General features: G+C 67.0%; 2 protein-coding genes across 2 annotated transcripts in view; both read right to left on the bottom strand.

The window, feature by feature from the left end:
- Positions 1–1,756, bottom strand: part of LOC125358089 (cytochrome b-245 light chain) — an 8,632-nt gene extending 6,876 nt beyond the window's left edge. The window contains exon 1 of the mRNA XM_048354950.1: positions 1,624–1,756. Coding sequence (XP_048210907.1) covers positions 1,624–1,681 — 58 coding nt within the window. The 5' untranslated portion in view covers positions 1,682–1,756. The remainder of the gene's footprint in view (positions 1–1,623) is intronic.
- A 1,009-nt stretch (positions 1,757–2,765) lies between these two features.
- Mvd (mevalonate diphosphate decarboxylase) lies at positions 2,766–11,123 on the bottom strand. The gene is given in 13 exon segments (XM_048354947.1): positions 2,766–3,149; positions 3,188–3,305; positions 4,565–4,673; positions 5,295–5,343; positions 5,346–5,409; positions 6,157–6,375; positions 6,577–6,651; positions 6,880–7,079; positions 7,436–7,541; positions 7,543–7,583; positions 7,687–7,801; positions 8,126–8,196; positions 10,957–11,123. Coding segments are annotated over 12 exon segments (1,200 nt in total). The 5' UTR covers positions 11,027–11,123; the 3' UTR covers positions 2,766–3,149; positions 3,188–3,224.
- Positions 11,124–13,373: the final 2,250 nt, after the last annotated feature.

The following is a 13,373-nucleotide window of genomic DNA, read 5'->3' as shown; positions in this document are numbered from 1 at the left end:
GGGCAGTGCCGAGGGGAGCCTGGGCTACATGGTTAAAAAGCAAGAGAAGAGAGAAAGAAAAAGAGAACTAAGGGAGAGAGGGGAGGGGAGGGGAAAGGGAAGGGGAAGGAGGGAGGGAGGGAGAGAAGGGAAGGAGGAAGGGAAAGGAAGGAGAGAGGGAGGGAAGGGAAGGGAAAGGAAGGAAGGGAAAGGAGGGGAGGGCAGGGGAGGGCAGGGCTCCTTCGGCAGCAGGAACCACTAGGTGGAAAGCCAGGAGAAGCCTCGCTGCTGGGGGACACGGGAGCGAGCCCCGCGCTTCGCAGGGAACAGAGCTGGGGGAAGCCCGGTTTGCACGCGGGGCCCCCAGTGGCACCTCGGGCCAGCTCGGCCCCACAGACTCAGCTGCACGGGAGACGGCCCCAGCCCCGGAGCTCGCCCCCTCTACCTCCTGGAGGGCACAGCCAGTGTGCCCCACAGCCCAAGCTCCGCCAGGCCAGTGACAGCCCAGGGGCCGAGGAGAGAAGGGGGAGGAGGGGGGAGAGGGAAGGGGGGAGAAGGGGATAGAAGGCAGGAGAAGGGGAGAGAGGGGGAGAGAAGGGGGAAGGAAGGGGGAGAAGGGGGGAGAAGGAAGGGGGAGAAGGAAGTGGGAGAAGGGGGGAGAAGGAAGGGGGGAGAAGGGGGGAGAAGGAAGGGGGAGGAGAGGGAAGGGGGAGGGGGCAGAGGGAGGGGGGTGGTCTAAACTGGCTCACAGTGGCAGCCACGCAGCAGCAGGGAGAGGAGGCTGGGGACACCAGGCAGGCCCAGCCCAAAGGGAGGGCCGGAGGCTCAAGTCTGGGGGTTCTGGGAGTTCCCCCTCCCCTCCCTCTCCCCCCTGCCACCAGCTCGGTGAGTGGTGGGGCGCCGGCACCCCACAACGAGTGCAGGTCCCTGCAGGCGGGCTCCTCGGGCCTTGGGCCCCGCCCTGGGGTTCGGGGCCCGGGGTCCCCGCAGGGCCGGCCGCACGGCCCAGCCCAGCCCGGCTGCAGCCAGGCAGGGAGCAGTGGGGGCCGCCCCGCCCGGCCCCCAAAGCCAGCGGCCACCCGGGGCCGCGCGTGCGGGGTCCGAGCCAGCGGGGGCCCTGGCGACCCCAGGGCCAGGGCCGCAGAGGACCCTGGGAGGAGGCCAGCTCCGGGCGGGGCGGCGGGTGCCCGGAAACCACCGGGGAGAAAGGCCTCTGCCCCGCGGCAACTTCCTCCTCGCTGAGGTCAGGGCGGGGGGGGGGGGGGGGGGGCGGGAGGAGGAGGAGGGAGGGGGCCGGGGCGAGGGCGAGGGAGGAGGGGAGGGGAGGGGGCCGGGGCGTGGGTGGGGGAGGGAGCCGGGGGGGGGGGGGGAGGGAGGAGGGAGGGGGCCGGGGCGAGGGCGAGGGAGGAGGGAGGGGGCCGGGGCGAGGGCGAGGGAGGAGGGGAGGGGAGGGGGCCGGGGCGAGGGCGAGGGAGGAGGGGAGGGGGCCGGGGCGAGGGAGGAGGGGAGGGGGCCGGGGCGAGGGCGAGGGGGCCGCGGGGCACAGCCCGCAGCCGGTCCCGCTCCAGCCTCAGCCCTAACGCCCCCTTCCCGCCCGGAGGCCCCGCCGGGACCCGGCCCGGGGTCCTGCCCGCCTGCACTCACTCAGGCCGGACGCCAGCGCCTGCTCGTTGGCCCACATGGCCCACTCGATCTGCCCCATGCTGCAGACTCGGCCGGCCGCGGGGACTGCTCCGCTGGGCTGCTCCGCTCCGCTGCGCTCCGCTCCGGGGTAACTGGGGAAGCCCAGCCCGCTGGACGCCCGCCCCGCCCACCCGCACAGCCCCGCCCACCACACAGGCCCGCCACGCCCACCACCCGGGAAAGCCACGCCCGCCCGCATAGCCACGCCCTCCAGGCGCGCAGAGCCCCATCCTGGGGAAAGGAGGCCTGCAGGAGCGTCCCCACTCCTGTCCCCACTCCTGTCCCCACTCCTGTCCGACCCACTTGGTTTTTGTTGTTTTTTCTTTTGGCCAGTCCTGGGGCTTGGACTCAGGGCCTGAGCACTGTCCCTGGCTTCTTCCCGCTCAAGGCTAGCACTCTGCCACTTGAGCCACAGCGCCGCTTCTGGCCGTTTTCTATATATGTGGTGCTGGGGAATCGAACCGAGAGCTTCATGTGTAGGAGGCAAGCGCTCTTGCCACTAGGCCATATCCCCAGCCCTGTCCGACCCACTAGGGAACGTTCCCTGCGGCATCCCCACCCAGGCAGCAGTGGAGCGGGTTCCAGGGTGGCCCGCGGCACCGGCGGTGGGCATCACTCCAAGGGCAGGAAGTGGTCTTGGCCCAGGCCTCTCCAGAGCTCCCCAGCCCTGCACAGGGGCCAGGGCCCCCTGCCCCTGCTGCGTGGTGCTAGCCCCACCGGCTGGCACAGGGCCAGGTAACTGCGGACCCCCCTTCGGGGCCAGCCGATCCGGGTATGGCCTCTCTCAGGAGACCACAGGACTCAAGGGAGGGCAGCATACGCAAGGCCAGGAGACCCCACAAAGTAGAGCAAGCCCAGCGCTGATTCGCACTGCCAGGGCCCACCCTGGGAACGGGAAGGCAGCGGGCAGCCCCGGGAGGACGCGGTCCCGGTGCAGGCTTAGACCCGACGGGAGCCACTGAGTGGATCAGGAGCTCAGGGCCGGGGCCCCGCCCCGTCAGGAAGGCAGGGAGCAAGGTGGGCACGGCTCGCTGCCACCGCAGGCCGCCCCGGGCGCTTTCAGACCAGGGACCTAGGCACAGGGCGAAGCAGCCAGACAGCTCAAGGGTGGCATCGGTTTATTCCTGGGGGCCACCAAGGCCCCCTGCTCCCACTCCAGGCACCGCCCCTCACAGCCAGAGGAACATCCAATCACCACGCTCGCCCAGCCCCCGTCCTCCAGGCTCGGGGCCGGTTCCTGAGGCCCTGGGCGGCTCTGCTCGCATCGTACGCGCCCCTCAGGGGACAGGGGCTCCGGGAAGCTTGCGGGGGAACACGGCAAGGGTGGAGTAGGCGGCTGGCACCCCTTACCAGCCGTCTGGGCCCAATTCCCATCACGGAGGCTTCCTGGGTGGCTGCGGGAGGCCACTCCACTTCCCCACTGTGCCTGGGCCCCAGGGTGCCACCAGGCCGGTCCCAGGGCCAGGAGGGGCCAGGTGCCCCCACGGGTCCCCACGGCACAGCAAGCCGTCACACTGGCTCTGGGGTCCCCAGGCAGGGTGGGAAGACCGACGTGGAGCTGGTTAAGAGGCCTGCTTTGGGAGGCCATCGGCGCCCAAGAGGTGAGCATGGGGGTCATCGAGGACTTGAGGACCCGGCCCCACCTGCGGGGGGAGAAACCAGTGTCAATCATCGGGGGACAGGCTTCCTTGTCCTGGGGGCTGCGGGGTCCTCGGCCAGGTAAGTCCCAGAGCTAACCTGCCTACACGGCCCCGCCCCTACCCTGCTCGTCCAGGCTGAGATGACTCAGCCAGCAGGGCCCCCACCCTGCCCCGCGCCCCGGGCACAGGGAGGCGGCCCAAGCACGCGGCCTGGCATGGAGAGCGGGCTGCGGCTAGGGCAGGCGCAGGGCTTGGAACAGGATGCAGGGACCTGCCTGCTCACGAGGGGGTGGCCCTGAGGACGGAGGCCAAGCCACGCATCCCCGACAGCTCCAGCACCCACCCAGGGGCGACCCATCCGCACTACTTCCACCATCGCTCCACAGCTCCACGTGGGCAAGTCACCTCCACGTCCACCAGGACGCAGAGGGCAGTGACCTGTCACCTACATGCCGGCCAGGACGCGGGGGGCGGTGACCTGTCACCTCCACATCCATGGGACACGGAGGGCGGTGACCTGTCACCTCCACATCCACGGGACGCGGGGGGCAGTGACCTGTCACCTTCACGTCCACCCGGACACAGAGGGCGGAGACCTGTCACCTCCACGTCTGCCGGGATGCAGGGGCGGTGACGTGTCACCTCCACGGGACACGGGAGGGCGGTGACCTGTCACCTCCACATCCACGGGACACGGGAGGGCGGTGAACTGTCACCTCCACATCCACGGGATGCGGGGGGCAGTGACCTGTCACCTCCACATCCACGGGATGCGGGGGGGCAGTGACCTGTCACCTCCACGCCCATGGGACGCGGGGGGGCGGTGACCTGTCACCTCCACGGGACACGGGAGGGCGGTGAACTGTCACCTCCACATCCACGGGATGCGGGGGGCAGTGACCTGTCACCTCCACATCCACGGGATGCGGGGGGCGGTGACCTGTCACCTCCACGCCCATGGGACGCGGGGGGCGGTGACCTGTCACCTCCACATCCACGGGACGCGGGGGGCAGTGACCTGTCACCTTCACGTCCACGGGACACGGGAGGGCGGTGACCTGTCACCTCCACGTCCACGGGACACGGGAGGGCGGTGACGTGTCACCTCCACATCCACGGGACGCAGGGGGCAGCCCGCTGCCATCGTGCCCCTTCTCTTGTTAGCGTCCTGTCTCCTGCCTGAGCAGCAGCCAGGGGAAGCGAGCTGGGCCCTAGCGTCCCGCCGCATGGGTGCCAGGGCCCCGGGCTGTGCCCGGCCTCACCTGGGTGACGATGATGTACTGCACAGCCCCAGGGGCGGGGTCCCCAGCCAGCGCCGCTTGCAGCCCCTCAGGGAGAGGGGCGGGCGCTACCGGCAAGCCCTTCAGGAACCTGGCACAAAGCAAGGCGGGCGCTGTAGCTCCAGCATGGGCTGCGCCTCCACAGCCAGCCCGGGGACCCCGGCCGAGACAGGCTCCGCAGAGCCCCGGCCAGGCCTCCTCACCCCGTGGGGTTTCTTAGTGAAAACTAAAGTCAGCTTCCGCGGGTCAGCGTGCAGGGTCCTGAGCTGACGAGAGGCTGAGTCTTAGAGGAAGAGCAACTCGGGGATGATCGCTTGTGCGACCCCTAGGCAGGAGGTGACAGCAATGGCACCGCCGTGGGAACAGCCTCAGCTGCCCCCTGCTCCCAGCAGGACGTCCGCTACCCCCTGGAAGCCCGGGAAGGACGCCGGCTGCCCCCTGCCGGGAAGGACGCCGGCTGCCCCCTGGAAGCCCGGGAAGGACACCCGCTGCCCCCTGGAAGCCCGGAAGGACGCCCGCTGCCCCCTGGAAGCCCGGGAAGGACGCCCGCTGCCCCCTGGAAGCCCGGGGAAGGACGCCCGCTGCCCCCTGGAAGCCCGGGAAGGACGCCCGCTGCCCCCTGGAAGCCCGGGAAGGACGCCCGCTGCCCCCTGGAAGCCCGGGAAGGACGCCCGCTGCCCCGTCTCCCCGCGGAGGGCAGGCACGCGCTCACTTGTCTCCGTTGGCGGCGGGGGGAAAGCTGTGCTTCACAGCCGCCACAACTCAGCCACGGTGTCATCCAGGGTGAAGATCACCGCGTTGGGGCCCGCGTCAAACGTGTACGCCACCTGCAACCCACAGCGCCCCAGCTCAGAGCCCCGGCCGCCGGGGAACGTGAGGTCCGCCCTGCACGTCGGCAGGCCCCCGGGCCCGGACACGAGTCCTCAGGCGGGTGGCGAGGCCGGGACGAGGACCGCGCGCGGCCAGCGCCACGCCAGGAAACCAAACCCCACAGAACCGGTCAAGATGCAGGGCGTCTACCTTGACGTCTGGAACCGCCGTCTCCTCGCAAACCTACCTGATGGTAAGAATGAAGACAGTCCAGCAGGAGAGCGTGCAGTGCTGGGCAGCGGGGTGGGAGGGCCTGCCGGGCCCCACGCGGGCCTATCCCACGCCCGGCGGCTCGGGGGCAGGGGGCAGGGGGGCGGGGCAGGGGCGTCTGCAGGGCCCCACGCGGGCCTATCCCACGCCCGGCGGCTCGGGGGCGGGGGGCAGGGCAGGGGCGTCTGCAGGGCACCACGCGGGCCTATCCCACGCCCGGCGGCTCGGGGGCGGGGGGCAGGGCAGGGGCGTCTGCCGGGCCCCACGCGGGCCTATCCCACGCCCGGCGGCTCGGGGGCGGGGGGCAGGGCAGGGGCATCTGCAGGGCACCACGCGGGCCTATCCCACACCCGGCGGCTCGGGGGCAGGGGGGCAGGGGCGTCTGCAGGGCACCACGCGGGCCTATCCCACGCCCGGCGGCTCGGGGGCAGGGCAGGGGCGTCTGCCGGGCCCCACGCGGGCCTATCCCACGCCCTCCGTGACTCGTTCGTTACCTTGGTCTGCCCGTGGTAGGCGTTGAAGCGGTGCACCAGCTGGATAACGCGCCGGGAGGTGTCGCTGAGGTAGGATATGGGTGGGAAGGTGTCCAGGCAGGTGGCGTGGAACTGGTTGCTGTCCTTCATGGTCAGCTGGGCGAAGCCCTGGAAGTCGCGGTCCTGGATGCAGCGGGCCATCTCCGTCATGCGTGCCGGGACCACCGACTCGGCCCGGAACTGCCAGGCACAGTGGTGTTTTAGGGGTGCAGGCGGGCACGCTCACGACAGCCCGCTCCCACGTCAGAGGCCCGGGCAGCCCTGAGTCCACCACCGGGGCGAGCAGGTGCAGCCCGGCCAGAGGACGGAGCGGAGCCTGGCGTGAGACTGAGACCAGGGGCGGGGCCCCAAGCCTGCCCCCCCCCCCCGCACCCTCCTTACCTTGAGCAGGGCACTGGTCTCCACGCTGGTCTGCATGCCCGCTGTGCTGCCCATCAGCTTCTTCTCGGCACTCACCTAGACACGACACGGTGCTGGCTGGCCCGCCGGGGGCCCTGCCGAGGCCCCCTCTGACAGCAGGAGGAGGAATCAGGGGCTTCTGACTTTGGGGGAGACTGGGTCGCGGAAGGGGAGCAACTCCTGACCACTGTGCCCTGTGGGGCCCAGGCCGGACTCCCCGATTCTCAGTCCTGGCCCTAACTACCGGACAGACACCCACCCGCCGGCCACACCCCAGCCCCTTACCACGAGGACAAGGACTCGGAGTTGGGGCCAGTGGCCCTCAGGGGCCAGCTGCCGGGCGATGCTGTCCTTGCCGTCCTCCTGCTCCCCCATCTGCCACTCCACGAAGCCCCCGTACAGGCTCCGGCAGGCACTGCCCGAGCCCCGGCGCGCCACCTCGGAGAGGTCGCCCTCCACCCCGTAGACTCGGGCCAAGGCATAGGCTGCGCACAAGTGGGGTCACGTGAGCGGCAGTGTGCCGGCCCCCCGGGAACAGGGCAGAAGCAGGACACCGGCCCCCCGCGCGGCACCCATTCGTCCAGGCCCCATCCCTCCCCTCGGAGCACGGGGTGTCCCGGCGGGGGCAGGAGCCCGCCTGGGCCAGGCAGCACTCGAACACGAGCCGGCATCGCCTCTGTCCCGGGCAACCGACAAGCCTCCCAGAGGGGAGACCCCCGGTCGGAGAACAGGATGAACCGGAGACGGCAGAGCCCAGAGCCCAACAGGCGCCCCGGGTGCTCTGAGCAGAAAGCCCCTCCTGCGCCTGACTGGAGCCTGGGCCCCGGCCCCACGCACCCACCTAGGCAGGCGTAGCCGGCGGCGGAGGAGGCGAGGCCCGCGGCGGTAGGGAAGTTGTTCACCGAGGCCACGTGCACTTTGTAGCTGAGGCTGAGGGGCGGCGAGTCCTCCGTCTCCGGCCCCCCTCCGCTTCCGGGCCAGGCGGCGGACTGCGGGGCAGAGGAGCGTGAGGGTGGCCCCGGCCTGCAGCGGGCTCTGGGGGCGGAGGACGGAGAGGCAGACGCCCCGCGGAGCCGGCCCCGGCCCACTCACTCTCCCTCAGGCAGGCCTGGAGGCGCGGCTGCCCCGCGTCCTCCTCCCGGCCGTTCAGCCAGAGCCGGTCCTCCGCGAAGTCCTTGCTGATGGCCGCCGTGGTGGTGGTTTTTAACTGGGAAGGCAAACCCAGAGCCGCTGAGGCCGAGGTGAGGCCTGATGCTCACCGCCCCCCGAGCTGCCCATCCCAGGGGCGTGCGTGCAGGAGGTGGGGGGCTGAGGCAGGCCCTGGGGGCGGGGCAGCGCCCACGCCCAGCTCCCACGCAGAACGTGGACTTGTAGGTGAAGGGACACGGCTGTCCAGGAGGCCCTGGGTCTTGGGCGGTGGGGGAGGGGTAGACCCACGCCCAGGGCAGGGCCCCCCGAGGCTGCCTCACCCCAGCGCCAGCCACGCCGGAGCTCTGGAACCGTCCCTGGGGGCCACCACAGGGCCACTCACCTGGTCCTGGCTCAAAGTGACACTCAGAGAAGAGTTGATGGGCAGAATCAGCTCCTCATCTCGTTTCCCCCCTGGAGAAAGCAACCAAAGGTCAGACGGGGTCCCCAGACCCACAATCCCCGCTGGGACTTCCCGCCGGTGGCCCCTCTGCTTCTGTCCTGTGCACTGTCCTCCAAGCCACCCTGCTCAGAATGGCCCATGCAGCCCACCTTCTCACACACACACACGCGTGCACACACACACACACACACACACACACACACAGGCTGGGCTGGTGTGAGGCCCGGGGTGGGGGAGAAGAGGAGGTAATGCACACAAAGTGAGCACCCTTCGCGGTTCACACAGCGACGGCTTTCCTTGGGAAAGTGAGAGGCCACCGCAGATGCCCGTCCTCCGTGCAGCCCATCGTATGACCAAGCCCGGGGGTCACACGACCGGCAGGAGGCACCGGGCGAGCGAAGGCAGACCCCGGGGCCCGATCCTGGCGTGGCCCTTTCTGCCCCACATGCTCTAGAGCTGCCACTAGAGACGCAGAGCTGCCAACGGACACAGCCAGCCAGGCCTGATCTGGACAGCTCGTAGCCAGCACAGGCAGCCTGGCGGGACAAAAGTCCTTGTCACAGCCTTGCTCCTCCTGCCCCGTGCAGCCTGGGGCCTTCCCACCAGGCAGGGCTGGAAAGGGGAGATCTCCACTCTCCCCAAACGCTCGGGCTTCCGGTTCACTCCCAGCCCCGCTGGCCGGCCAGCCACAAGCCCACGCCCAGCGCCAGGGGAACCTGCACTTCTGCCTCTAACAGCACCCTCACCCAGAGGGCGGGGTCGAAACCCAGCCAGGTGGCTTCCATAAGGCAGAGTCTTAGGTCACAGCAGAACCTTTCGATTTCACCCAAAACCGCCTACTACTGGCAAAGAAGGGAGATTTCAAACAGTAACAAGAACCACCAACAGAGGTCAGCTCAGAGGTACCAGAGACATCTCTGGAAAAGCATTTAAAGCAGCCATGATACAAATGCTCTGTAGTCAGTGACAGCCAGCCACGGTGAGGCACCCAGTAGGCCAAGGCAGGGAGATTGAGAGTTTGGGGCCAGGCAGGTGCTACGTGGTATTCTTTTTTTCTTTTTTCAGGGCAATTACAAATATGTTTGAAACAAACAGGAATGCCCCCACAAAGAAACAGAAGATGAAGAAAAATACAGGCTCAGGGGACTCGGTGAACAAACTCAAAACAAAAGAGTCAGAGGGAAAGTTCAGCAAACTAAAGATGGAGTCATATTAAAAACTAAATCAATGCTGCCCACTGCAATAACATGGTAGAGAAAAAAAATCATGCAACCCTTTTTTTTTTTTGGGGGGGGGGGTGAGTTGTGGAGTTTGAACTCTGGACCTGGGCGCTGTCCCTGAGCTCTTCAGCTCAAGGCTAGTGCTTGACCACTTGAGCCACAGCACCACTTCCGGTTTTCTGGTGGTCAGTTGGAGTCTCATGGACATTCCTAACTGAGCTGGCTTTGAACCTCAATCCTCAGATCTCAGCCTCCTGAGTAGCTGGGATGACAGGCGTGAGCCACAGGTGCCCGGCTCATGCAGTCTTACCAACAACAGATGCAGAAAAAGCATTTAGCAAAATCTAATAGTACTCATGATTTTAAAGACAAGACCTGAAAAGCAGGAATAATGATAAGCTTTTTTTTTTTTTTTTTTTTGCCAGTCCTGGGCCTTGGACTCAGGGCCTGAGCACTGTCCCTGGCTTCTTTTTGCTCAAGGCTAGCACTCTGCCACTTGAGCCACAGCGCCACTTCTGGCCGTTTTCTGTATATGTGGTGCTGGGGAATCGAACCCAGGGCCTCATGTATACGAGGCAGGCACTCTTGCCACTAGGCCATATCCCCAGCCCCTGATAAGCTTTTTTGTTTGAACGTTTTTTTGAGACGAGGCCTTTACTTGTGGACCTTCCTAGCTCGGCCTCCTGAGGGCTACAATTACAGGTACGCCTGGCATGACCAACGCCAGGGGAACTCTGTCAACTTACAAAGAAGCAGTGTCTGGAATATATAACACACTCCCAAACCAACGCGAAGAGAACAATTCAATTAGAACGTGGAACAACACTTGGAGTTACAAGAACGCAAACAGGCCCACTGTCACTAGCAACTGATTAATTAGGTGCAAGTTAAAAACGCCTTCCTGGGAGAATGATGAAACATTCAAACCAGCAAAAAACACAGGGACAAAGCGCGCTGGTGAGAGGCGGAAACACCCAGCGCGCGGGCACAACCTAGCGGAGTCACTGGGAAGGAAGCAGGCCCGTAGTTCCTTAAGCAACTAAAAAGCACCTGCCACACTGGGCCCCTGCGGCTGGAAGTGTGAAAACTGACTCTCACACAGACCGGCACAGAGCCCGTGCGCAGCTCCGTGGCGACAGGCCCGAGCGGGACACCGCCAGCTCCCTCGGTCCCGCGGGCCGGGCAGGACCGAGCCAAGCGAGCCAACGAACCCCCGCCGCCCCAGCCTGGGGTCCGGAAAGGCTCGCTGAAGGCGACCGGCGCGCCCCGCCCTGCCCACACCTGGAGGACGTGCGGGCCCGGGGGCCGGGCTGGGGTGCTGGGCCCGCCGGCGGGCGGCTCGGCGGCCGGGCCCCGCGGGACGACGGGGAGGACGGGGCTCACCAGCGGAGGCCCGGCCGTGAGCGGCCCGGCGGGCGCGCGGCTCGGGACGCCGGGGCCCGCGGGGAGCCGCGCGACCCCCGGGCCGGGCCCCCACCCGCCGCGCGACCCCCGGGCCGGGCCCCCACCCGCCGCGCGACCCCGCCCCGCCCCGCCGGCCGCGGCACTCACAGTACTTGATGACCGCGATGTTGACCGGCGCCGTGCAGGTGACGACCGCGGGCGGCCTCCCCGAGGCCATGGCGGAGCCGCGCGCCCCGAGCCCGCAGCCCCGCGCCGACTCGACGGCGCCGGCCCGCGGGGCTCCGGCCGGCTCACGCGCTGGCACGCGATTGGCCCACGCGGACCCGGCTGCTCGCGAGCTGCCCAATCAGCGGCAGGTCCAGCCCCCGCTCCACTTCTCCGCCAATGAGCGGAATCGGACGATGGGCCGCCGACGCCGAGCTGCGTTCTGCACAGGCGCAGTGTGAGCGGCGGGCGCGGACCTGCCTCCGGGCGGGGCGCGCCGGGATCGGCCTGGACTCCGAGGGGCGGGGCTTCTGGGGCGAGGGGCGGGGCGAGGGCGGGGCGAGGGCGGGGCGAGGGCGGGGCGAGGGCGGGGCTCCGGGGTCCTGCGGTCGCCCGGGCTCGGCTCCCCGCTCCGCCGCCGCCGGCCTCGTGGCCCGCCCGGCTCCCAGCGGCCCCGACGCTGTCCCGCCCCGGTGGAGCGGGTCGGCCCACGCCTAGAGAAGCACCGCAGAAACGGGGGCCGTCCGGCCGGTGGTGTCGGTGGTGTGACCCGCAGTGTACCTGCCCTCCGAGCCATTCCCGCCCCCCCCCTTCAATCTCATTTTAGCATCCGAGTGGCTGAGATTCAGACCACACAGGGCCCGGTGTGCCGCGGGCCGCGCCTCACCTCCCCGCGCATCGTGTGCCCAGCGCTCGGCCGCTCTTTCTGCATTAGAAGCAAGTAGCTGTCTCCCACGTATGTGGTGTGGTTTTGTTTTGTTTCGGTGCTGGTCCTGGGCGCTGTCCCTGAATAAACCTTTTTGCTCAAGGCTAGCGCTCTGTCACTTTCAGCTTCTTGGGCGGTTCATTGGAGATGAGAGTCTCACAGACTTCCCTGCCCGGGGCTGGCTTTGAACCACGATCCTCAGGTCTCAGCCTCCTGAGGAGCAGCTAGGATTACAGGTGCGAGCCACAGGCGGCTGGCATGTATGTGCTGCTTGGTGATCAGCCTAATTCAGTACTCAAAGGGCACTGTCATTCGTTGTCTAGATGTCCTAGAATATATTCAACTATCCCCTGACAATTGGGGTTGTTACCGACTTCTTGATTCTATAAACAGTACTTTTGCACACGTTTTATGCAAACAAATTTCCATAGGAGAGATTCCTGGATATGGAGTCTCCAAGCCAACCAGTGTGTGCCCGGGGTATTTTGATGACTGATGGAGATCTCAGGGAGCTGGAGGGTGGCAGGGTCAGCCCCACCCCACTCCTAAGCAGCTGAGTCTCAAACGGTCAATGCACAGGTGAGGAAAGCCCCTTCCTTCCCTTTGAGTCTGCACTTCCAAAGTTGCCCCTGGAGGGGTGTCCTGGGCCCCTCGTGCCAGTGGAGGAAGTGAGGCCTAGCATGAACAATACTGAAAGGACTCTGCCTTCCTCGGGGGTGAGTCATGGTGTATCTTTGCAGAAAACAAAAGCTAGAAGAGAAGAAGGGAGAGACAGCAAGGGGGAGAGGGGAGGCCGGGAGAGGCAGCCCTGGGAAACTCCTGTGGCCCCTTGCTTGGTACTGGGCCTCGACCACTGCTGCCTCTGCGGGCCTGGTGAGAGTTGCAGAGGCCCAGTGCGAGGCCTTGACAGCAGCCACCGTGTCCCGTGTCCCCTGCTCCTGTCCCCTTCGCTTGGGGTCTCAGCCTCTGACAAAGAACAGCGTGCGGTTCCTCTGCTACGCCGGAGACCCGCGGCACCATCTCAGCCATCGCAAGCGGCTCTAGGGTGGAGGGGGGCCGCGTGGCCTCTCCTCAAGCCTGCTGGTGGCAGGGACATTCTGCATCCGAGGCAGAGCCGTCTGGAAACTTTGTTCCACTGAGCTCTGCCAGGGAGCTAAACTTAGCCCCGCGGGTGCGGCCAGGGGTGGGCTGAGTATAGATGGTAACTATTTTCATGTATCTAGAGAGCCCTCTAGAACATTCTGGAACAAAATGATATTTCTAGAACCCTAGGCTTAGAAGTGGCGTTGTGGCTCAAAGTGGTAGAACCTTGAGAAAAAGAGCTCAGGGATAGAGCTCAGGCCCTGAGCTCAAGCCTCACAACTGACACAAAATAAAGAACCCTAGGCTTCTGGAAATAAAGGCCGCAGCCTCAGCTCTCGGGCTTTCGGCAGGAAGCAGGGAGAGGAGGAGGTCGCTGTGCTGTCTCCCGGCCAGACATGCATCCCCGCCCCCCGGCCAGAGGGCCTCACACCTGTGCACCCCTGCCCTCCTGGGAGAGTGGTCAGGACTGCCCGCCAGGGAAAAGGCCACAGTGCATCCTGGTCCTGTCCAGAACCCCACTTTGCTCTGCGGTCTGCATCCCCCGGCTGCCACTGGGCAGCCACGGAAACCC

This window comes from Perognathus longimembris, chromosome 10, assembly GCF_023159225.1.
Source record: "Perognathus longimembris pacificus isolate PPM17 chromosome 10, ASM2315922v1, whole genome shotgun sequence".
NCBI lineage: Eukaryota > Metazoa > Chordata > Mammalia > Rodentia > Heteromyidae > Perognathus > Perognathus longimembris.
Note: the sequence above shows the minus strand (reverse complement) of the source record. Positions and strands in the feature narration are given on the sequence as shown.